This window comes from Lissotriton vulgaris, chromosome 5 (genome assembly GCF_964263255.1).
Source record: "Lissotriton vulgaris chromosome 5, aLisVul1.2, whole genome shotgun sequence".
Classification (NCBI taxonomy): domain Eukaryota; kingdom Metazoa; phylum Chordata; class Amphibia; order Caudata; family Salamandridae; genus Lissotriton; species Lissotriton vulgaris.
The window spans coordinates 1,176,458,321-1,176,484,592 of NC_141693.1; the positions used below are offsets into that span (position 1 = coordinate 1,176,458,321).

The 26,272-nt window shown below is 49.6% G+C and overlaps 1 protein-coding gene across 1 annotated transcript in view; it reads left to right on the forward strand.

Moving 5' to 3' along the window:
• WDR11 (WD repeat domain 11) overlaps window positions 1–26,272 on the forward strand; it is a 635,868-nt gene that overhangs the window by 115,987 nt on the left and 493,609 nt on the right. The window contains exon 5 of the mRNA XM_086922941.1: window positions 20,889–21,075. Within this exon, the coding sequence (XP_086779067.1) occupies window positions 20,889–21,075 (187 nt within the window). The remainder of the gene's footprint in view (window positions 1–20,888; window positions 21,076–26,272) is intronic.

Here is a 26,272-nt window from a genome sequence, read left to right on the forward strand (position 1 = left end):
TAAAAATCTACTTTCAAGCTAAATTTAGATATAAAATGGTAAGTACTATATACAAGTGTTATCGGCAGATTGGTCTTGTGATGCACAATTAATGTGCTTATATACCAAAAAGAATCCTGATTAAAATTGCAAACCTTTCTTCAATCTTATAAAATTTATAGCCAATAAAAATCTGCTGACTCCAAATACAATAAGATGGGTTTTGTCTGGTTTTAGGATACGTAGCATATCATTGTACTTCCTAATGCCTAAATTCCTGCCCAACGGTTTAATCCATTTCCTTCTAGGGTTAAGGTAGGTGGGGCAGAAAAATAGAACGTGTGCTATGTCCTCCTGTTTACCCAGCTGACACATTTTACATTTGCTATCTTCCCCCCATTATGCGGCTTTTCCCCTTTGATAGTAAAAATTTTGACTCAGAGGATACCGTACCTGAATTTGAGGTAGAGTATCTTCGCGAGTTGGGGTTCTATTTGTCCAGAAAAGCTTCAAAACAGGGTGTTGGCTTGACCCTTAAAAATGTGGTTGTAAGTGAGCCTGCTCCACAGTTTTGGGTAACTTTGTACACAATAAAACTCCAATAAACTTTTTTGATTTCCCTTTTTGATTCAGCAGTCAGCCTATCAGGGTGGTACCAAAATTTGCTGAGGCCCAGATCTAATAGCCATCTACGAATGTAGGCCAACCAGGGAAATGTGACATGCGTGTCTGGTGCAATTAATTCACCCAGTGCCTGTCTGTAAGTAGAAAGTTCGTCAGTGACCCATATCCTTATCCAATATGACAAAGTCATCCAGTCTGCTCTATGCTCAATGCGTTTTAACCCCAGGTCGTACATGTATGGAATCACCTGTGTTTTTTTGGGGAGGGGAACCATTGCTCTTAAAGTCCCATTTTCTCCCACGATTAGGGCAGAGATTTGCTACCCACCACACAATTCGGAGCCAAAGAGAGCGGCAGTTTGGGGCCTGGATTTGTACACCTCTAATGCCGGTGTAATAGACTTAGTTCCAGTAGCATGGATTTTTTTCAGGATGGGCACTGAATTTTACGTTAAAATAGTTCCAGATTTTCTTATGTGTGGGCACCATGAAAGCTTAGAGTCTATGGTTACCCCCAAATAAACAAAAGTGTGGACCCTCGCCAGCACTGCACCATTCAACATAATATTCTTCTTGAAACTTTTATGCGGCCTGATGGACATATATTTTGTTTTTGTAGGGTTTATTTCCAGGCCTTTTTGTTTACAGTACACATTGAGATTGTTCAAGAGGTTTTGCAATCCCTTTGGTGTCTGGGAGAGCAGGATGGTATCATCTGCGAATGTCAAGGCACATACATGGGTACCACCTAGCTTAGGGTAGTCGTGATTTGTATTCAGTAGGAAATCAACCATGTCGTTGACATAGAGAAGGAATAGGGTAGGCGCCAGGACACAGCCCTGGCGCACCCCTCTCCTCACTGGTATTTCGTCTGTCAACTCCCCACCTATTCCCCAATGCACTTTAGCAAAGTCATCTTCGTGTAGTCTAATGAGATGTACCAGTATATTTTTCGGGACCCCTTGTTTTAACAGATTTACCCATAAAAGATCTCTTGGGATTGAGTCGAAAGCGGCCTTTAAGTCTATAAAAGCGACATACAGATTACTAGATCTTAATTTGGTATATTTCCAGGCAATGGTTAGCAGTATGAACACCTGATCTATAATGCTCGTTCTTTTTCTGAACCCTGCCTGGCACGGGGACAGTATATCATTTTCGACTATCAAATCATTTAACTTATCCAATATCTGCTTTGAATAGACCTTTGGGTAATGTCTATCAAACTGATACATCTAATTGGCGGGATCATCCCTACTACCCTTTTTATATATAGGGATGATCTCCGCGCCCTTCCATGAGGTGGGGACGGGCTGTCCACTGCTAATTGCGTTACATAATAGGTTGATGTATGGTGCCCATACCTCATGGGGTATGTCTAAAGAGGTCTCCATGGATGTTATCTGGGCCAGGCGCTTTAGAAAACTTAATAGCGGTTATAGCCTGCTTGGTATCTAGGATATTAAAATGTAGTGAATCCATCTCAGTCGACGTTCTCAGCTCCTTAATAGTGCATAGGTTCTCACTTGATGGCAAACACGGACATGCATATAAGTGCGCAAAGTGTCTAAACCATGTATTGGGGTCTAAAATATAATCCTGGGCTGGCTTGCTTGACTCATTGTCATTTGCAATAAACCGCCAAAATAGCGATTAATCTCCTGTCCTTGCTGCAATTAACAGGTCTTCCCAGCTGGAGTCTTCCCAGTTTCTACGTGCAACTTTTAGTGCCTGGTTGTAGTGTTTCCTTCGTTGTCTTATTATGATCGGTTCTTTCAGCCTTAGGGCCTTAATTAGGCTCCTCTTTGCTTCTCTACAATCTTCATTAAACCAGGGATTAGCCAGTGATAAAATATTATTGACAGAACCTTTGCCTCTCCCCGCTTTCGTGAGGTGAGGTTTAATATTTTCCACTAATGTTGCATGGATTTGGGTAATTGGAATGGGATTTGAAGTCTCATTTAAAAAAAAGAAGGATAAAGATCACTAAAAGTGTTATAAATAAAAGTAAGGGGTTCAAGTTTCCCCAATAAAGATGGCCATTTAACTGCCCTCCTATTATTACTCAATGTGAGCTGAACGTCCTGCGATCCCAATCTAGGCTGGTGCTGAAAGTATTTTCGTTCAAGGTCTAAACTTAGGGGGAAATGATCGCTTTCCCTCCTGGCCTCTACTCTAAAATCAGTCACGTAGGCCCAGTGTATAGCACTTATCATTATGTAATCTATACAAGAGGACGATTGGTCCCTTGAGAATGTGTTCGCTCCTGCAAAGTCAGAGGGGCATCTACCATTGCAGGACCGTAGTCCTTTTTCTATGGTGAAGGTAAAAATCTTTAGGGCTGAGGCAGTACACCTCGTTGGTCTTTCTGTTCTAAGTAATGGGATACCCAGTGCTAGATCTTCTTCTTCGAGTACAGTTTCCATGCCCCTTAGTGGTTCATTGGAAAGCTAAGGAGTTAGGGCCATTTGGGGCATGGAGTAGGCTGGGCCTTATTATATCAGAAAACACAAAAATTACCTAAACCATTCTTGATTTCAAAATATCAACTTGTAGATCAAACACAAATTCCTTTAGTTTGACCCGGTACTTTTATATATACCTTTCAAATTTGTAATTCTTTTTATCCTCTCTTTTTCAAATGTGTGCATGAAAAGGAAAAACTGTACATTCTTTACTTTAATATACAATACAATTTACAAACCTATATTTACATTTCACATAATCACTAAAGAAAAATAAACATCATACATCCTAGAAACAATACTTTATACAAGCAAACAATATATACTTATGCATTTGCATTCTATTGAGTAAATCTATATCCAAAGGTGAAAGACAAAGTCAAAAAAGGAGCAAAGTCACCAAAAGGAAATTAGGCAATGTTTGTGCCTTAGTGGTTCATAGCAGCAATTAAAATCACCACCAATTATGATGGGGCCACTGGATATATTCGAATCAATGATTCCTCCCAGGTGATTAATTAAGGGTGTTTCTTTAGAATGAACTATTGGTCTTATATATATATGTTAAAAAGAGAGATCATGGTTTTGTTGGGAAGCTTTAAACTTAATCCCTAGATGTCATCTGAACTGGTGGATAAAATTTCTATTACGGCATTTACATGATTTTTAACCCATATTAAGAGTCCGCCTGAGGGTCTGCCTTTTTTCGGTTGTATGGCCTCAATACTAAACGTTCTGTATCCTACCTTATATAAGGGTTTCAGCGCCTAGGTCTCTTGGAAAAGGCACAGATCGTAATTATCTATATAATCCTGCCAGTGAGGTTCCAGGAGTTTTTTTTTAGACCGGCTATGTTCCAAGACAGTAATTTAACAGCGTTTGCTTTGGGGGCACTACTCTCTAGTATAATAATACCACCATCCTGTGATTTATTTGATCCTTGGTTAGCATTAGGGCTAAATCCTACTACAGTTGCCTTGCTACTATTTTGCCTAACCAAACTGGCTACTTCCCAATCCTCATCAAAATGTAGCTGTGACAATTGTAGATTTTTACTGTTGGAACATGTTAAAATACATGTTCCACTTTAGAATATTCAGCACCCCTCCTTGCGGTGACTTATGTAAGTTACAAAGAGAAAACTTGACTTAGCCATGACTTTAAATGATCGAGGTGAGTGAGCAGTTCAAAACTGCCCTTCCAGTCTGCAGTGGAAGACTAAAAGCCATATTTTACTCTTGTCACACCCAGGGTGGCATAATCTGCGTTGCAGTCCCTGGGGAGACCCTCTAACGTACAGGCGCTGGTACCTGAGTACCGTATACTAGGGACATAGAGTAAGTTAGCTTATGCCAATTGGGTGTAAGCCAATAAAATATGCACAGTTTAAGGTCAGGACACAGGCATCGAGGTCAGGCTTCAGTGCACTTTCAGACTTGAAAAACCAGCTGCATCAGTCCAAAACTTAGGGCTGATCATACAAAAAGAAGCATTTCCTTACAATCTGGTTTCCATGTAAGGCACTTTACTGAAGCTGCCCCCTGCAAAGAATCACTCTTGGTTACCTCAGTTCATCACAGTCCCACCTCCTCCTTCCGTATAGTTTTTGAACATCAATATTCTTGTTCTCACCCTTCCATGCTGGGCTTTATCTGCTTTGCATTTTTAATTGTTCCCTCACCCATAGTCTCTGTCTTCTTACCAAGCAGTAACCACAAACCCCGTGAAATGCTCATCTTAGAGTTTGCTTTCATAGCAAATGGTGTTCAGTTTCAGTGCTTGGATATCGACAAGCTGAGGCCCCACCAGCTCATTCACTCAGACAAGGCCCTTTTAAGCCAATACACTGACAAACGTAGTAACCTTAAATGCATGTTTGGACTCTCCAAGAAAGCCAACATCGTTAGAGCCACTCTTGCATCCTACAGCACAAATCTGTTGATTCTAAGTGCAAACCCACCTTTTTAGGTTTCTCCTAAGACAACTGGCCTTAAAAAAAAAGGTTAAAATCAGGCTTAGGGCTTGCCATTACTTACCGTTGGTTGACTTTCAGTCACTCTTGCTTTCTTGCATCGTATTAATCATTGCCTCCTGCTTCCTCGTGGGGCTTCAGTGTTGTCTCTGCCATGGAGCATGGGCCTAGTACAGCATACTGTTTGCAGCTAGTGCCCTTCCACTGGCCGTGCGCTCCTGAAGGTACTTTTTTTTTACATTGTGCCATGTACTCTATACCGTGTTTCAGAAAAAGACTAGGGAACCCACATTGTAATTAAGGACCTTTGGCGTCAGTATTTTAAGTCATCTGTGGTCCTTAAAAAACGGTGAATAGAACTATGATAAATATAGACTAGAATCAGTGCTATATTACTAATGTCCAGCCGGGCAGTAAATTTAATAAATGATCAAAGCAAATGATAAACACACAACAATAAAGTGGGACACAGTCCTGTGTCCTACACAATCACAAAACATGTACAAATACAGGACAACATTCAGGCGAGACAGGAATAGCTTGTAAAAAATGCAGTTAGTAGCAACAAGCTTAAAGGCGACAATAGTGGCACTGGTTTTATCGTAATAGATTAATGTGCCAGCAATTTTAGCAAGTCGACCACGTTTTGATCCATTGACAAGATACTAGGATCATCATCAGGACGGTATTATACAAGCCTGAAAATTGATGCCTCTTATTGAGGCACTCTGCGAACCAGGATGGCGTCAATGCACAAGTGTACAGGGGTGGTGCCGATGACGGCTCAATAGCGGGCCTCAATTAGGGCGGCCGGAATAGTTAAAGAGGGGTGGGGTGCCGATGCACAGCGCAGTAGTCTTGGTGGAAGCGGCTCGGAATTGAAGAAGCAGGAATTAAGGTCTTAAGAGACGATACACGGATAACCAGGATCACACGGGTCCGTAGCTCGATGGCTGGGATGGAGCCATCGAGCCATGGCGCTACGGACCCGTGTGATCCTGCTGCTCTTTTTGCTGCTTCCCTGCATCACTTGTGTTGCTCCTTCACACCCTCCTCCCATTTTCTGTTGCTGCTCCCTCCTTCCCTGTACCTCCATTGTGTTGATTTCCCCCTGCCCATCTCCCGCTGTCTGTTGTTGCTCCCTCCCTCTTGTTGCTTCCCCCTCATGCCCTCCTCCTGTCTGTTGCTGCCTTCTCCCTCCTCCACCGTACCTCCCTCATGGTGCTTCCAGCCCACACCCTCCTTCTGCTGTCTGTTGCTGCTCCCTCTTCTGTTGCACTTCCCTTGTATTGCGTCCCCCTCACTCGCCAGCCATCGTCTGTTGCTGCTTCCGCCCTCCTCCCCGCACCTCCCTTATATTGCTTCCCCCCCTGCTTTTCAGAGATATTGCACAGAAGCAGGCTGCTGTGCAACACAACTTAAAGTGAAGAAAAATAAGCTCTATGACGTGGTTAACATTGGCCTAGTAATAGGTTTAAAAAATATATATTTTATTTAAGCCATGTTGCAAAGCAACCCACGCTGCTGTGCAACTTGCCTTAAGGAAATTGAAAAAGCCAATTGATCTTGCATAGGCGTGACCTATTGGCTTTGGCATTGGTTATTCTAACTTCCTTCCATTGTATTCAAACTAATTTGTGGTCTTGCCCTTCCTGTCTTTTCCCTTTCACTGCCAAACACCATTCTATACAGTCTTGCTTTGCTCAACCAGCAATGCCTCCCTACCCTTTGATATTCAGTGCCATTCCACTGGTTCCAGTCATTTGACCTCTTTACTGGTACTCCTTTTCCTAGATGCGTTTGAGCTTCACCTTAAATATTGCATGTCTCATATGTAACCACTGCTGGTCTTCCTGAATCTCTCTAGGTGCCTGCTTCTTCTGTAACCGGTTTGCACAGCCATTGCCCATAAGCTTTTTATTATGTCTATGGCCTTTGCGAAGACAGTTTTGTTGATATGGTGCTGTCAGCAAAATGATATTTGCTTTCATGATTTTTTTTCCTTTTGTGTCTAGTGGATTAATGTTTGGTGTTTTCGGTTCATCTTAATTGAGTGACTGAATAAAATAAGGTCCATCTGACGAGGGTTCAGCTGGTATTTGATGCGCTAAAAAGACATGAGGAGACTTGTAACTTGGGCGTTTTATTTTGTAAGGTTTTGCTGAGGCTATCTTGCTGGAAAGGCATGGAACTGCTTGCATTTCTCTGCCTTGACATTTACTTTTAAAGAGATTTATGTAAACAGTGTCTTTGTTCAAATTGTCAGGTTCACTTCTGTGGTCAATCCTGTTTATAGGGCTCATGAAATACTCTTAAGATCAAGAACAAAACAAATTAACAAAAATAGCTACAGTATAGACTCGTGATAGGTGTGTGTGTGTGTGTGTGTTAGTGTTAGTGTTAGTGTTATAGTTCCCAAGTGTAGGTGAAAACCAGCTTCTTTATATGGTGCATCCTTCAGCACCACCGACACTCTGAATCTGCTCACCTGAGATGTTGGCTTTTCTGCCTGAGTTTTTAAGTATAGGATTAGCATAGTGCCATCCACACCTACACAGAAAGTGACAAAGCCTTTTGCCATTCTTACACCAGTTTTTAAGCATAGGATTAGCTAATGCTATCCATGCCAAGCTGGCAAACGGCTATATAAAGGAGCTGGTCTTCACCTAGTCCTGAGAACTATCCAGAGTTTGTGCGTGTGTTTGTTACTGTTAATTACCCAGTGGTAGTCGCCACTTGATAGTTATAGTTAGGATTGTATTTCCAAAATAAACGTATTTTTTGAGATGCTAATAACTTTGAACTCCATTTGACAAATCTCCATGAAACTTTCCCAAAATGTGCTACTTTTTGACTAGTTTGCGCATGGAAAGTTTTGAGACGGTCCGTCAAGCGGGACAGAGAAAAGGGGCAGGGAGGTGTTCCAAAACACGATTTTTACAGGAACTTTAGACACCGCTACAACACGAACTGCTGAATGGAGTTACGCCAAATTTGACAACGCTAGATCTTGGTCCAGAAAAAGTGTTTTTGTATTCTGGTGCAAATCTGCTCAGTAGTTGTGGAGAAATTAAGGTAAAAAAAAATGTATATTTCACACTATGGAGGATCCACGAAGTTGTCAGATCTCAAAGCGGGATCTGATTGGCTGGTACCATCTCAACCAGGAAGTGATGGCAACCATTTTAGGACTCGAGACTCAGTCTGAAGTCCTAAAAAAAGTTAAAAAATCAGACATAAGGGGACAGGTAGGGTTGACCCTCTAGGCTTGGTGTTGAGTTCCCTGAAAGACCCCACCAGGGGCAAAAAACATTGTCTGTTTTTTTTATTTTGCCATGAATTTGTGGAGGATTCATGAATCCGCAGCAAATCTTTTTTTTAAAGAAGTGCAGGCTTCCACTCTTCTTTTTTTAAACACTTTGGGTTGGGGCAGGATCTGGGGTAACAACCCTTTTTTTAAATTTTTTGAGGTGGGGGCTGGGGGGGGGGGGGGCACACGTTCCTAGGCCAGACAAAACCCAAGGCCCAAATTATATTTTACAGGGAGGGGGGAGCGCAACCCCCTGATCTGCGCTGTTTATGGCAGCAGGGACCTTATCCCCCAGGGCTGAATATAATAAGTATTGCCCCAGGGCCCAAAGTTTATTTTAAGGGGAGGAGAGTCAGCTCTCTGAGCCTTTAAATGGCCGTGAGGACTCCATTCCCCAGGGCCGTTCCTCTGTAACATACAAAGGGGCCACGTGGCTCTGCTCTCTGACCCTTCATTGGAACCGGGGAAACAAGTGAACAAATCAAGGAAGCACAGGAACTGTTGCACCAAGAGGAGCTGAAGAGATAACACCAATGCGCTAAATAACAGGAAATATATCAAGCAGTTCAATATGCATATATTTTCATATATTTTACTCCATTCATAGATAATAAGCCAACCTAAATCCAACTTTCTGCACTCACCTTTCTCAGGCCAAGGGAACACTCAGTTCTGGAAAGACACTCAGAGGCTCAGAAAGGTCCATAGCTCTTTGGGAAAAGGAACACATAAAAAGACAAAGGAGAGAATGAGTATGCAGCAATGTATATAGTTAAAATAACTGCAAAGAGGAAGCAAAGAAGCTGCAAAAAGCAGGCGCACAATGGTTGCCGGTCAGGGGCGAACTATGCGACTAGATAGGAGACCCACCACCACATACTCTTTCCAGACTAGAAGCAACCCTGGCTGCAAGTTTTTATACTGGTACTGTCTGAGGAGCCACACTGCAAGTGAAATGCACACCAGGAAGTGCAATGTCCTAAACTGTGCATCTGTGATAATTCTCCTCCGACACTACCCCAAAGAAAACAAGCATTGGCATAGCCAATAGGTCTCGCCTTTGGGACCTTATAAGTGTTTCGACAGAGGTTAAATCTGGTAGCCTCTCTGAGGCATAGGCATCACATGTGACTGACTGCCCAAGACCTAGTGACCTTTCAGGAGCCTGATAAGTGAGTGACTGTAGAGGCCCCACTGGTCAGAGAAAACACAGCCACAGAGACCGGAAAAGCACAGGCACAGCAAATTCACTAAAACTTGGACAGGAAGAACACAGAGAATACAGTGAAACTAAGACATAGAAAACAAAGACAGGGAATATACTGCCACTGAAACAGTGACCGCACAGATGCAGGGAATACACTGACACGGAGGCAGGGAAAACACAAACACAAGGAATACACTGACACTGAGACAGGGTAAACAAAGACAGAAGGAATAAACTGCCATTGAGACAGGGTACACACAGACACAAGGAATACACTAACACTGTGTTGGACAGGCCACATGAAGGGCCGCTCTCCCCCGGCTCAACCAGGCCCGAGCCCGGTCACGCAAGTACCACACACCACCATTGCACGTCCTCCGTCCCCTCAGGGACCCCTGCCCCCGAGCATGTGAACCTCGTGGATCCGATCCACTGCCGGCCCACGCGCCCAGCCCGGGCCGCCATCTTGGACACTTCACCACGAGGCCGCCTGGCCCCCGATCGACCTCAACCCGGGGCTTAGCCCGGCCTCAGACATTCCGGCACCACCCTCCACCCAGGAGGTGAGCGGGCTACTTGGCAAGTCAATGAGAGAAAGAGGTGCCGATGGCTCTCCCCCGCCAAGTGCCGCTCGCCCATCGCCTCCCCGGGCGCTGGCTCCACCCCCCTGCTGGGTGTCTGGACTCCCTCATCCCGGACCTCCCGACCTCCAAGTGCGAGGGTCCGGACATCAAAGCACACCAGCCCTATAACTGGGGCAGCTCCAGAGCAGGAAGGCAGTTGTATCTTGGAGTCGAGAGACGTAAAGAGGAACTCATCCTGGACGGACTACTGGCGCTGCCATAGCTCTGTCCTGTGCACCATCGTCCTGCCTGTTGGCGCTGCCACAGCCGTCGTAACCTTCATCCTTCATCGTCGTCGGGATCTGCTGGCGTGGCCGCGGACCGTTGTAACCGTCATCTTTCACCGGGACCTGCAGGCTCCGCCGCGGACCGTCGTCCTTCCTTCATCCATCTCGGGACCTGCTTGGCTCCTCCACGGCCCGATCATCTAGAACGCCGAGCTCGAGGATTGAGAGCTATTTGTACTCATTGGTAACTAAGACTGTCCCGCTACCCCTTTCCTCAACCAAAGACTAGAATCGAGGGGACCCCTGAGTCCAGACCTCCTTGTATCATACCAACGTAACCTAAGAATTGCATATAAAGTCTCGTTAACCTTCAATCTTGTGTGGTGTCCGTCTGTGGGGGGGAAGTTACTTGTCTGTACAGTCGTTGGAGACGGCTCTCCCTGGAGACCTCTCCCCGTAATCTCGGCCGACCCTCCCGGTCCGTCTAACATTGGTGGCAGCGGTGGGATCCGAATCACCGCATAACGTACAGAGAGTAGCTCACCCCACAACGAACCACAATGACAACTAAAGAGAGCGGATCAACTGAGAAGTTCCAAATGGAAAAACTAGAGGAGTACAGCCATCGTGAACTAAAGCAGTTCTGCATCGAACTAGGTATCGCTACCACCGGACTAAGCACCAAGGACGATTTTAAGCATGCCCTAGAATCTTGGGCAGAGACCGGGGATGCCGAAGCCCCTGAGCAAAGCACCGCGAAAAAAACCAACACGGCCCCTGAAGGGCAAAGAACCGGTCTCTCGCAAGACGAGATCCAAGAAAGAGAAAAAACCCGACTACACGAGCTAGAAATGGCCCGACTCAAGATGGACGTAGAACTCAAGTTGGCCGAACAAAAAATAAACTTAGAGCACCTACGTCTCCGAGAAGAAAGAGAGGAGAAACAGAGACAAAGGGAGCTCGAGGAAAAGAAACTAGCGTACGAGCACGAACGGAACCTAGCCGAGATCAACCTGCGCAAGCAGAATAAAGAGTTAGGGGTGCCCGAGAGACCACACACCCCAGGGACCACGGAGAAAAAAGTACACATCCCCAAGGATGTTGTCCGAGAATATTTTCGAGAGGACGACATCCAGCAATGGTTTAAGGCCTATGAAATCGCTATGACTGCGCACCGGATCGATAGAAACGATTGGGGAGCCGGCCTATGGGGCAGATTCCTCAATGAGGGCCGCGATACCCTGTTACAGCTCCCAGACCACCAGATGACCTCCTACGACCATATGAAAGCGGCCCTCCTCACCCGCTATGGCCTCACGCCCGAGATGTACCGTCAGAGGTTCCGAGACTGCACACGCATCCCGGGTACAACTTGGGTGGACTATGTAACGTACTTTAGCCGAGCTTTCGAAGGCTGGATCAGAGGGAACAACGTCACGACCTACGAGCAGCTGTTCAATCTGATGGTATGGGAGCATCTGTCCAACAATTGCTTCATTGAACTACGCCAACACCTCCTCGACAGCAAGTTAACCGATCCCCGGCAGCTCGCAGCCGAAGCTGACCGGTGGGAGATCACCAGAGTGGGCCGGAATGGGTCCTACGAGCAGAACAGGAACAACAATGGTCACCACCGACCCAGAGGAGGAGGAGGGGGCCAAGGACGAGGAAGAGACAACACTCCGGCCGCCCCCGTTACCAGCACCACCCCCCCGGCCAACCGGGGCAGCACCCCGGCGCGACCGGGGTACAGAGCCAATGTCACGTGTCACCGATGCCAACGAGTCGGCCACTATGCAAACGACCCAAGCTGCCCGCAGTATCAGAGTCCAAAACCCCGCCATGTGGCCGCCGCGGCACTAGGGGAAGAACAGATCTCCGAGGAACAAGAAACAGACGAGCAAGAGTATCAAGAGTGGGAGCCAGCCGCCATGACTCTCGCGTGCTTAGGGGGAAGAGACATGGTCCCGCGGGTCCCCCTACCCGCTAACACCCAGAAGTACAGCCAATGGGTGAGCATCAATGGACAACGGGCCGAAGCCCTTCGGGACACCGGGGCCAGTGTGACAGCCGTCCGCTGTCACCTGGTGACCCCAGAACAATATCTACCGAACATTCTCTGCCCTGTGCGATCAGCCGACAACTCGGAAAGTCTGTGTCGGATGGCCTGCGTCCCCTTTGAGTGGGGAGGGGTCTCCGGCATGTTGAAGGTGACGGTCCGAGACGACGCCCCCGTGGACTGCCTCCTCGGAAATGACCTGGAGAGCTCCCCGTGGGCAGCCGTGGAGCGAAAAGAACACTTGGGGATGTTGGGCGTCCCGGACTGGGCGTGCGTCACCACCCGGTCCATGGCCGCCCGTGCCAACCCTCACCCGGAAGAACCAGAATGGCCGGCGCCACCGCCTCCGGTCGCCCCAGCCGAGACCCCCGACCATGACACCCCCCTCGAACCTGCTCAACCTTCCGACCTCGCTAACCTTGACCAGTGGGCCCAAGAGGGGGGACCCACACAAGAACAATTTCGCCAGGAACAGAAGACCTGTCCCTCCCTCGAGGGACTCCGCCAACAAGCGCTCGCCCAAAGCGCAGGGGATACCTCCGGAACTCATTGGGTCTACTGGGACCATGGTCTGTTGTACAGCGAGCAACGAATCGCCGAGCTGGGGGCCAACCGAGTACTAGTAGTGCCCCTCCGCTTTAGAGACTTCCTGCTAAACCTGGCCCACGATGTCCCCCTGGCAGGGCACCTGGGACAAGATAAAACCTACAGTCGCCTAGTGACCCACTTCTTCTGGCCCAAAATGAGAAACGATGTGCACCAGCATTGCCGATCTTGCCCCACGTGCCAAGCCAGTGGGAAGAGCGGCCGCAAACTAAAGGCCCCCTTGCAACCTTTTCCAGTAGTCACGACCCCATTTGAGAGGGTCGGAATAGACATTGTGGGACCCCTGGACCCGCGTACGAAACAAGGCCATCGCTTCATTCTGGTGCTAGTGGACCACGCCACCCGCTACCCTGAGGCTGTTCCTCTCCGGACCGTGACAGCCCCAGTGGTCGGCCGGGCCCTGATGGGGGATCTTCTCCCGTGTGGGGTTCCCCCGAGAAGTCGTCAGCGACAGAGGCACGAACTTCATCTCTAAATACATGAAATCCCTCTGGCAACAGTGTGGGGTCACCTACCGATTCACGACCCCCTATCACCCCCAAGGGAACGGACTTGTTGAGCGGTTCAACCGCACGCTAAAAGGGATGATCGGGGGATTGGAAGAGCCCCTCCGTCGCCAGTGGGATGTGCTGCTGCCGTGCCTCCTCTTCGCCTACCGAGAGGTCCCACAGAAATCCCTAGGCTTCAGCCCATTCGAACTGCTCTATGGGCACCCAGTGCGGGGGCCGCTCAGCCTGATCAAAGAAGGCTGGGAGATGCCTCCGGCCAAGAGCCCTCCAGATGTCTTCCGGTACCTCCTCACCCTCCGCAACCAGTCCCGGCGGTTCAGAGACCTAGCAAAAGCCAACCTAGAGGCCAGTCAAGAGGACATGAAAAAATGGTATGACCAGAACGCCTCATCCATTGAATTCGAGCCGGGGCAACAGGTATGGGTAATGTCCCCCACGGAGCCATGCGCTCTCCAAGACAAATGGACGGGACCCTTCAAGGTAATCGAGCGCAAGGGTCCTGCCACCTATCTGATCGATATGGAGTCCTCCCGGAACCCACTCCGAGTCCTCCACACCAACAGACTGAAACCCCACTTTGCACGAACAGAACTCAGCCTACTGATGGCCACAGACAATGGGGTTGAAGACGACTCCGAGCCTCTCCCTGACCTCCTGCGGACCCAGGAGCAAGACGGCTCCGTGGATGGGGTCCGACTCTCGGAGACCCTCACCAGAGAACAACGCCAAGAGTGCCAAGCCCTCCTGTCACGGTTCGCCAGTCTGTTCTCCCTCACCCCAGGTGTCACTTCCTGGTGTGTGCACGATGTGGACACCGGAGACAGCCCTCCTATCCGCCACCGGGCCTACCGCGTACCTGATCGGGTACGGGCCTGCATCCAGGCGGAAGTGGCTAAGATGCTCACGCTCGGGGTCATCGAGCCCTCAGACAGTCCATGGGCCAGCCCGGTCGTACTGGTCCCCAAAGCAGCCGCCCCCGGAACCACACCAGAACTCCGGTTCTGCGTCGACTACCGGGGCCTGAATGAAGTCACCAGAACGGACGCACATCCCATCCCCCGGGCAGATGAACTGGTCGACCGAATGGGAGCTGCCCGCTACCTTAGCATCTTCGACCTGACAGCAGGTTATTGGCAGATCGGCCTCACACCCCGAGCACAAGAACGTTCTGCCTTCTCCACCCCCGATGGCCACTACCATTTTACGGTCGTGCCCTTCGGCATGAAGAATGCCCCAGCGACTTTCCAACGGCTCGTCAATCAGGTCCTGGCGGGGCTCGAAGGGTTCAGCGCCGCCTACCTAGACGACATCGCTGTGTACAGCCATCATTGGACCGAGCACCTCCACCACCTCCGAGCAGTGCTGCAAGCCCTTCAGCGAGCTGGCCTCACGATCAAGGCCAGCAAGTGTCAAATTGGGCAAGGGTCTGTGACCTACCTCGGACACCAGGTGGGAAGCGGCCTAGTGGCCCCTCTACAGCTGAAAATTGCCGCCATCCAGGACTGGCAGCCCCCTATCACCCAAACCGAGGTACGAGCCTTCCTGGGCCTCACGGGCTATTACCGAAGGTTCGTGAAAGACTATGGTACCATAGTGGGGCCTCTCACCGAACTCACGTCAAAAAATCAGCCCAAGAAGGTAAACTGGACCCCAGAGTGTCAAGCGGCATTCGAACAGTTGAAGGTCGCCATGTGTTCCGCTCCTGTGCTCCAGGCCCCAGACTACAGCCGGGAGTTCGTCGTCCAGACGGACGCCTCCGACCAGGGCATTGGGGCGGTCCTGTCTCAAGTGAACACCGAAGGCCTTGATCAACCGGTGGCCTTCATCAGCCGGAGACTCCTACCACGGGAGCAACGCTGGAGCACCATAGAGAGGGAAGCCTTCGCTGTGGTATGGGCCCTCAAGAAGCTCCGGCCCTACCTTTTTGGCACCCACTTTCGGGTGCAGACCGACCACCGACCCCTGCAGTGGCTGATGCATATGCGGGGGGAAAACCCAAAGTTGCTACGCTGGTCCATCTCCTTGCAAGGTATGGACTTCACAGTCGAACACCGGCCTGGGTCAGACCACGCCAACGCGGATGGCCTGTCCCGGTTTTTCCGCCTCGACGAGGAGAGTCCCCAAGAGGATGGGTAACTCTCCCCGCCTTCAGCTGGGGGGGACGCATGTTGGACAGGCCACATGAAGGGCCGCTCTCCCCCGGCTCAACCAGGCCCGAGCCCGGTCACGCAAGTACCACACACCACCATTGCACGTCCTCCGTCCCCTCAGGGACCCCTGCCCCCGAGCATGTGAACCTCGTGGATCCGATCCACTGCCGGCCCACGCGCCCAGCCCGGGCCGCCATCTTGGACACTTCACCACGAGGCCGCCTGGCCCCCGATCGACCTCAACCCGGGGCTTAGCCCGGCCTCAGACATTCCGGCACCACCCTCCACCCAGGAGGTGAGCGGGCTACTTGGCAAGTCAATGAGAGAAAGAGGTGCCGATGGCTCTCCCCCGCCAAGTGCCGCTCGCCCATCGCCTCCCCGGGCGCTGGCTCCACCCCCCTGCTGGGTGTCTGGACTCCCTCATCCCGGACCTCCCGACCTCCAAGTGCGAGGGTCCGGACATCAAAGCACACCAGCCCTATAACTGGGGCAGCTCCAGAGCAGGAAGGCAGTTGTATCTTGGAGTCGAGAGACGTAAAGAGGAACTCATCCTGGACGGACTACTGGCGCTGCCATAGCTCTGTCCTGTGCACCATCGTCCTGCCTGTTGGCGCTGCCACAGCCGTCGTAACCTTCATCCTTCATCGTCGTCGGGATCTGCTGGCGTGGCCGCGGACCGTTGTAACCGTCATCTTTCACCGGGACCTGCAGGCTCCGCCGCGGACCGTCGTCCTTCCTTCATCCATCTCGGGACCTGCTTGGCTCCTCCACGGCCCGATCATCTAGAACGCCGAGCTCGAGGATTGAGAGTTATTTTGTACTCATTGGTAACTAAGACTGTCCCGCTACCCCTTTCCTCAACCAAAGACTAGAATCGAGGGGACCCCTGAGTCCAGACCTCCTTGTATCATACCAACGTAACCTAAGAATTGCATATAAAGTCTCGTTAACCTTCAATCTTGTGTGGTGTCCGTCTGTGGGGGGGAAGTTACTTGTCTGTACAGTCGTTGGAGACGGCTCTCCCTGGAGACCTCTCCCCGTAATCTCGGCCGACCCTCCCGGTCCGTCTAACACACTGAGACAGGGAACACACAGACACAAGGCATGGACAGACTCTGAGACAGCGAGAACACAGCCACAAGGAATATACTGATACTGAGACAGGGGTCTGACATAGGAATACACTGATGCTGAGATAGGCAACCCACAGACACAGGGAATACACAGACACAAGAAATAAACCGAGACAGGGAAAACACAGATACAGGGAACACACTGACACTGAGACGTGGGAAACACACAGGGACCGCATTGACACTGGCACATGGGGGGACAGTTAGACTGGGTCACCGAATTCAGTGACACATGGAATAGAAATGCACTGGCACCGAGACAGAGAACACAAAGGCGAAAGGAGATAACCGATACTGAAACGGGGAGTGCAGTGACACTGGGGCAGTAAATACAGTGACACAGGAAATAGGAAAACACTGGCACTGGAATACAAAATACATTGACACAAGGAAGAAACTGACACTGAGTCAGGCAATATGCGGAGACAGGGAATAAACCGACCCAAGGAATACATTGACATTGGGACAGCAGATACCCTGACACCAAGACAGGGAATACATTGACACTAAGTCAAGTTACAAATTGAATTTGAAGGACAATGTAGTGGGGCATGGAATAAATTGACACTGAGACAGGGGGTACACTGACACAGGGAACACTGTGAGGCAGGGAATGCAGTGGAATATAGAGGGACAAGAAAACCAATGACAACGAGAGAGGGGTACACTGAGACAAGGAGAACACTTGCACTGAGACAGGGAATATAATGAGGCAGGAGACACGTTGACCCTGAGAGTAGGAGATAGAGAATACACTGACATTGAGTCAGGGAATATAGTGGCACTGAGACAAGGAATACACTGAGACAGGGAATGCAGACAATGGCAATCTGAATACACCGACTTGAGACAGTAAATAAACTGACACTGAATAAAGTGTCAAAGAGAGGGAACACACCAACACAGAGACAGGATTCATATCACCGCTAAGACCAGGAATACGTTGAAGCTGAGGGAGGAAATAAACGGAGAAAGGGAATACAATGGGGCAGAGAATACAGTGACACTGAGGGACAGGATACACTGACACAGAGGCAGGATAAACAATTACACCAAGACAGTGAATACAATGACACAGAATACACTGAAGCTGGGAATATAGTGACACTTAAAGGATACCCTGTGACTGGCAAAACAGTGACGTAGACTTCATTGAAACTGGGAATGCAATGCCGTTAACAGAATATACTGAGACAGGGAATACGATGACAAAGTGACAAAGAGCACACTGAGGCCCAGCCAGGGAATACACAGCTATAGGGTATACAGTGGCACAGAATTAACTCAGACTGGGAACATAGTGACACTTACCGGATACACTGAGACTGGGAATACAGTGACATAGAATAAAACCAAAACTTGGAATGCACTGCCACTTACAGAATACACTGAACCGGGGAATACAGTGACAGTGAATACATTGAGACTAGGAACATAGTGACACTTGCAGGATACACTGAAACTGGGAATACAGTGATGTAGAACACACTGAAACTGGGAATACAATGACACTTACAAAATAAACTAAGACTGGGGATACATTGGCACTGTGACAGAGAGTACACTGACGCCAAGACTGGGAACACAATAATATAAGGAAGACAAACACACAGACAGGGAACACAGTGAGTCGGGGAATGTACCGATACAGGGAATATAGATAGGGAATAAAGTAGCTCATGGACAGGAATTACACTGACATTGGTAGAAGGAATACCCCAGCACCGAGATAAGGAATACAGCAAGACATGAAATTAAGATACTGAGAGTGGAAGTACATTGACACTGAGACAAGGGTCTCACTGAGATAGAAGGACACACATACACTGGGCACACAAACATATCTGAAGAGGGAAGGCATACATAAGGAGAGGGAATACACTGATACTTGGACAAACAGGTAACCTGGGACAGGGTATACAGTTTCAGGAACACAGGAGAGGCAATGAGCTAGGAAAAAGAACACACTGCTGCTGGTCCGAGAAAGCTGTACACTGCAATGTCACTATAGTCCTGAAACAGGCAGGGGCATCACAATAATGTGGTAATGGAGAGCAGGACATGGAAACTGAAACCGACCAGCACCGGGATAAAGCACACTGATTTGCACACTGTAACTATACACAAGAACAACACAGATGTGGGGGAACACTTCAATGCCCAACGCCCATACACAGCCTCCACTAATGGAGATGGGGGCGGTGTGCTAAAATATTTTGAGAGGACTTTTTAAATTTACCTCTGGGCGGTCGCCGAGGGATTTGCGTGTTATGTCTAAAATGAATACCAGAGAGTGCACCGCCAGTGCCCAGTATCACAGCTCACCAGCAGGAGTGGAGCTGTGGAAACCTGGGAGGGAGTGTTCTAGGGAGCAGTGCCTATGAGAGCCAGGCCCCTCCACTTCTCCTGAGTGCTCCGCTGCGGGCAGGATGCCTCAGCCGGCCTGAGGGAGAGTGCCTGGTGGCATCAAGATATGGCAGAGGCAGCAGGACCTAGACACCTAAGCGCCATGGAGGAGCAGGCACTGGCGTGCGGACCAGAGAGGTAGCACGCCATGCCTGCGTGATCATTAGTCACCAGATTTAACGAGGCAGGTCGTGGCTGAATGGAAGAAGTGTGGAGAAGACAACCGGCCGATGTAGGACTGCTCGAATCCACACAGCTGGTGCTGATCAAAGTGAGGAAGCAGCGCCCCACCCACTGGAGTGCCTGGTACAGCGAAGGCAGCAGGAGTTGGGCACTACAGCAGAGCAAACGAGTGGCCACTGGTGCGCGGCCTAGAAAGGATACGAGCAAGGTCATGCTCCGCCTCGACACAAGCACAAGGATTAAAAGGGGCAGGTCGACGGGCCGAGTGTTGAGAAGAAAATCGGCTGGTGGAGGACTGCTCTAAACCACACGGCTTTGTACTCGCCAATATTATTTACATTTTTTTTAATTCTGACCATACTTTTGGCTACCTTCATAAATTACCTGTATTGCTTCAAAGCACTGGCATGCTCAGCTGACCCGTTTGTGAGGTTAAAGCAACACGGGTCTAACTACATTTCCAATCAAAATACATCAATTGTACAAGCTGGGTCCCCTGTTAGTGCTATACGGAGTCGGAGTCCCAGCAAAAAGAAAACAGTTGTCAAAGTTTGCGTTGGGTGAGCGCTCTGTAGTCACAACACTCTAATAAGGGTGTTCAGAAAGTGCTGTATTACTGAAGAAAACAGTTGTCAAAGTTTGCGTCATGTGAGTGCTTTCTGGTCACATCACTCTAATAAGGGTGTTCAGAAAGTGCCGTATTGCTAATAAATGCTCGGCATTAAACCACAAATAGGAGTAGCGAGCGCCATTTGTTTCTATTGGCACTTGTGCATGTTTGGCATTTCCCTTGCGGGAGCAAGCAGCAGCGCCATCTGCTTTGAAAGCGCGAGCAAGATAATTGAAAACCGATGGTGCCTCTGCTCACTCCCGCAAGGGAAACGCCAAACTGCCCGAGTGCTAATAGAAACCAATGCAAAACATGCACACGTTTAAGCAAAAGTCCTGAGCGATTGCAAAAGGTCCCCTCCTAAGCAACGCTTGCGCGCTGTGTAGGCGAGACCTAAAAGATGCTGCTAATGCGTATAACAAGATTGTTGGGCCAGAGAAGTTGTCTTTCGGCTTCTGAGATGGCTGCACCACATGCAGGATGCCGTTTTCAATGCCATACCCAGTATGTGTGGGGCATGCAAACAGAAAGCACCAGGCCCTCAAAATATACGATGTCCCAACCAGCTCTGCCTTCTTGTCCCTGGTGCTACCCCAGATTCGTAGGCCAACTCAACTCCAAGGTGACAGTGTTTTACTCTCCACCACACCCCTCCAAAGCTCATCCCTCACAAATACCAAGGTGACGGGGCTAACACTTGGCTATCATCTTTCTCAGTGCGGAGAGTCTCTGGGCTGGGTGGTGTATGTATAGTTTGGTAATAAATCGATCTGAAGACATACGTACAATCAGCAACCTAAGCACGTCTTCTTTTGTTTGCATATAGTGCTCACCAGCGAAGGGATCGTATTCGTCTCGGACTTCTCTCCGTCCAAAGCCCCGGCGAACTCTGGGAGGAAGGTCTACATCTCCAGCCCACACTGCAGCCCGGCTCACAGCAAGCAGGTGGTGGCCACCGGGCCCAAGAAGGCCCTGAACAAGGTCAAGATCCTCATCACCAACGAGAAGCCCAGGTAAAGAGAGCATGCTGTGTGTAAGCGAGTGAAAAGGTGCCACACAAGTGTGCTTTGTAAACTGCAGAATGCTTTTCTGGTATATGTACAATATGTTGGTGTGGTTGGATAGTTGCTTCTTCCTTTACTGACACTGGCAAAGGTGCAGGCTTTGTTCAGCGGGGTCTGGTGGTTTAGTGGACTAATGGGGTCACTGTAGGGGCCTGTGTTTGACCTGAAGGTCACAGGTTCATATCCCGGTGGGACCCTCCTACTGAGGTCGATAAAATGAGGCGGATGAGAATGACCATCTGTTATTATTATTATTATTATTATTATTCTGTGCCAAGAGGCCCTTCTGTGTGAGCGTGCGCTTTACAATACAAATGCAATGTTCTCAGCCTTGATTGGTTCCTGTGGTTGAAGAACAATCGAGTTAGTGATTGCTAAAGTGCAGGTTGAGCTCGTTAGTCCGCAGTCATCTCCATCCTCCGCGTACATTTTTCTTAAAGTAGCCCTTAAAAGTCAGAAAAGTAATGTTTCACGGCTGTTGATAAGCCGTACAGCCTTAATGACCACACTCTCACATGTGAGGTGTGATTTAGTGAGTCCACCAGTCAGTTTGCGAACAGGAAGTCTTATTTTCAAGGCCTTTTCGAGTTTGAATAGATATTTCTCTTAGCCAGCTTCGGGTATCCTTTGTGCTTCAGAGGCACAGAAGCCACAGGATGAAACGAATCCAGCGGTGGTCGAGCTCTGGGTCACTCGTCTGAGAATGGCCCCTGCTGGCAGTGGCCAAAAGTCATTCCAGTTGTGATAGGAGCTTCATTTCCTCAGACTCCTCCTCAGTGGGACTCACGCAGGAAGGCTCTGTCAAGATTCACCACTCATTTGATTGGCTCATTTTTGTGGATGGTTACACCTGAGAGGCTTTCCAGTAACAACAAAGGTGATTTTATTTACCCACTCCCTTCCATGAACACGCTGGCATTGGTCATTAAAAACATGGTAGGACATTGCGGACATGACTGTAGTAATACTTACTATCTATGTTGTGGCCTGGTAGTGAATTTGCACTGATTTGCGAACATTCAGAGCTGATGCCTTTTGACATTCTTCCGGAAATTATTTGATAAAGACTTTGAGAATGCTGTAGGCCCTATAATCTTCATGATTAACTGGAAAGGTAATCTTTCATTTAAGGAAGTCGTTTCTGGAACAGCTACCCATAAATTCAGACGGAATGTCAAAAGGGTATTGCGAGGTAATGGCAGCAAGATACTCATGTGTGAAGGACGCTTTCAGTCTGGCGTGACCGGTGAGATGCCACGTTTAAGGCTTGAGGAGCTCCAGTGGTAAAGCTTTCGCTTCTTATCCATTACTGCAGCTTTGTTAATTTACCATGCTTTAAGATTTAAAGTGTCGGCTACAGTTTTGCTGAACCGACACTCTGAAATGCTAATGTCTATTCTCCTGAAGAATGGCCTGCTGAGGCTTGAAATCACTGAGATATAAATCCACGGATGTTGGTGGAATAACTCAATGAATTGGAAAGCACTTCTGGTACAATATGTGGATGCAAGTTCATTTCCTTCAACATTTTTTTTTTAAAACAGATTTTATTTGTCACAGGTCTCATACATTGCATAGCTCCGTAACCCGGAGACTGCAGCACACATCAATGAATCACGGTAATGCCGTAGACTTTTATGTCAACAAACAACCCCCAACCCCCCCACCCCCGATTGCGTACATGCCATCCTAACAATGTGGTAACATAACCAACATAGCGCACTGAGTCCGTCTAGCACCCCACAAATCACTAACATCATCTCAGTTCAAACGGGCACAGCGGATGCCTCATTTGGCGGTGGGTCAAGCTCCAGTCCCTTGTAGTCAGCCCATCTTTTCCAAATTTTAAAATGCTTACGGGGGCACCCTCTAGCAAGAAATATTGGCAGCTCGAGCCCCGTGCAAAAGTCCATCCCAGATCGCCAGGTAGCCAACGGCGGAGCCCAAGTCGCCTTTCAAGCCTCGGCTATATCTCTCTTTGCCAATGTGAGGCCTAGCAGCAGCAGATGACGCTTATATCTATTGCCCCCAATACCCTCCAACACATGCAGCAGTGCCAGCCTCGGCGAGTATGGAAGCACCCAGGCCAACACATCCGACAAACAGGAGAATACCCCCCTCCAAAACCTATGCAGCCCGAGACACTCCCAAACTGTATGCAGAAGTGTGCCCTCATGCGTTCCACATCGTAGACACTCAGGGGAGTCTATCATCCCTGTCCTCCACAGTCGCACTCTGGTGATATATACACGATGTAGATATTTGAATTGCACTAATCGCAGGCGCGTGGAAATTGCGGCTCCGCATGGACTCTCCAGAGCCTCCGCCCAGTCTTCCTCTTCGAGGTTGCCCACATCCCCATCCCATGCCATCCGGAGGCGTTGTAAATCAGTAGAGCAATGATGCACCAGTGTCTGGTATACGTGTGAAATCTTTTGATCTGTCAGCTCACCGATAAACACCTTGGCCTCAAGGGGGCTAAATTCAGGAAGGGACTCCAGCCCCGCTAAATGGGGTGACCATGCGTGTCTAAACTGTAGATACTGAAAAAATTGGGACCACGGCATGCCATATTCATTGCGTAGCTCCTGAAAGGATTTAAGTGTCAGTTCGGACATTACATCGCCCAGGGACGAGATCCCAATGAAGTCCCAGCCCTGAAAGCCACGCAGCGCCCCCAGCTGAGGCAGCCACCCATTACTCCACAAAGGCGTCTCGCGAGTCAAGACATTCCACCATGCCATCCTGTGGAGGGTCCTCCACCAGACATGGAACACCACCTGTGTGGCCGAGGGGAGGCCTCGTTGCAACGGCGCAGAGTAGAGCAGCGTATATAGTGACCTAGAACCCATCAGGTGTCGTTCCACCGCATGCGCCGGATCCCCCTATCCCCATACCACCATTCATTAAGCACCAACAGGTGCTCCGCCTGATAATAGGAGAGGACATCTGACGTCGCAAGCCCCCAGAGTACATAGACAGGAAGCATGTGCGCAAAGCTACTCGGACTGCCCCCCCCTCCCATAGAAACCCACCTAAGGCCGAATTTACCTGCTGGAACCAACACGGCGAAAGCGGATAGGGATGAATCTGAAGTTGGTATAGTAGACGAGGGAGCGCCACGATTTTAAAATTTGCCAATCTACCGTAGATTGCGAGGGGCATACGAGACCACACCAAGGCCAAGTTCCGTTCCTTAGAGACAATCGGCGAAGCCGAGAGGTACACTCCTAGGTACTTCATTCCCCCACGTGCAGGCTGTAGAGCGGAGACCCAGGCCCCTGCTCCATACTGATCGTCCAGTACCCACAGCGTAGATTTGCCCGGGTTCATATAGAGTCCCGAGGTCTCGACAAAGATCTGCAAAATTTGCAATAGGCGCGGTCCTGACCTATCAATATCTGTGAGGAAAAAGAGGACATTGTCGGCGTATAACACTATCTTATCTACAACACCAGGGGCCCGTCAGAAGCCCTTAAGCTGAGCATCAATATGTACCCACACCGTCAGCGGTTCCATCGCAAGTGCGAATAGATAGGGGGAGAGGGGGCACCCTTGACTTGTGCCCCGCTGGATCTTAAATGAACGAGATATCGCCCCCCCACCCACACCGACGCTGTAAGATCTGTATAGAGCAGCCGCAGGTACGCTAAGAAACGCAGGCCCAGGTTAAGATGACGCAACAATGCAAACAAATACACCCAACTCAGGGAATCTAATTCCTTATCCATATCCGCCAAGAGTAAAGCCACCGGCGGCCCTTCGAGCTGCCTCCAGGCCGAGATTGCAACGTTCGTCCATCTGATATTGTGGCGGGTGGCCCTCTGAGGCATGAATCCAGCCTGATCCGGATGCACCAAGTCGGCAATATATGGCCTGAGCCTATTGGCCAAAGCCTTAGCCAACACCTTGGCCTCAATATTCAGGAGGGAGATGGGGCGATAAGACTCATGCCGCTCTGGAGGCCTCCCCGGTTTAAGAAAGACCACTACTTCTGCATGCCTCCAGTTCGGAGGTAGCAAACCACTCTCCCACGCCTCCTCGATCACCGGTCTAAAGTAAGGGCGTAACTGCACTGAGAAGCGTTTGAAGAATTCACTCGGGAAGCCGCTGGGACCCGGCGCCTTCCCTGGGCGCAGCTCCCCCAAGGCTGCAGTCAACTCATCATCAGACAGGGGCTGATCCAACCTCTCACGCACCTCGTCCGAAACCGCCCGAGGAGGAAGATTGTCTATGAACTTTTGAATGGTCTCCTCTGGGAGACACTCCTGGGGTGCATACAGACCCTCATAATAGGCCGCAAAGCTCGCTGCGATAGCCGAGGTCTCAACAACTTGCGCCCCCTCCAGATCGAAGATCCAAGGCAACGGCTGGGCACTGATGGAACCCTGGCAAAAGCAATGAAGCATCTTGCTGGATTTATCCCCCCATTGATATACTCGACTGCGCCTGGCCAGCCATGCCTGGCACGCCTCATCCATCAGGATCGCGGAGTATTGCTATTGGGCCAACACTAACTGTCTCCTCGCCAACCCTCCATCGGCCTCTCGGCCCCTACGATCCAACGCCTCAATCTCAGCCTCCCGATGCACCAAATCTCGTTGCCGCTCCCGCCTCGCCGCCACATACCAGGAAATATCTAACCCCCCCAACGTCCGTTTCAAAGCTCCCAAAGAATCGCGGGAGAGTCCACCGTCCCGTGTTAGCTACAAAATAGTCCACTATGGCCTTGGTCAGGTGTTCCCTGTACTCCTCCCCTTGGAGGCGCCACCCCGACATGCGCCACCGAAGCGGCTGCCGCACCGGGCCAAACTGGAGAGTGAGCGCCCCAGGCGACTGATCAGACAGGGCCCTGGGCTATATAGCAGCTGACAACACCCTATATGCCAGTCATCAGGGAACAAAGATATAGTCCAGCCTAGAGAAGGACTCATGCACTGTGGAAAAATAGGTGTACTCCCTACGAGGTCCATGCATGTGACGCCACACATCTACCCAGTCAAGCCCCATTACCATGGAATGAAGTTTGGTAGGAGAGCCTCCCCCCAAGGGAATCCCCCCACTTCTCCATCTGTCAAGCCCGGGCTCCATCACATCATTCCAATCCCCACCCACAATGGACAGGGTATCTGGCATGGTCCCCCAA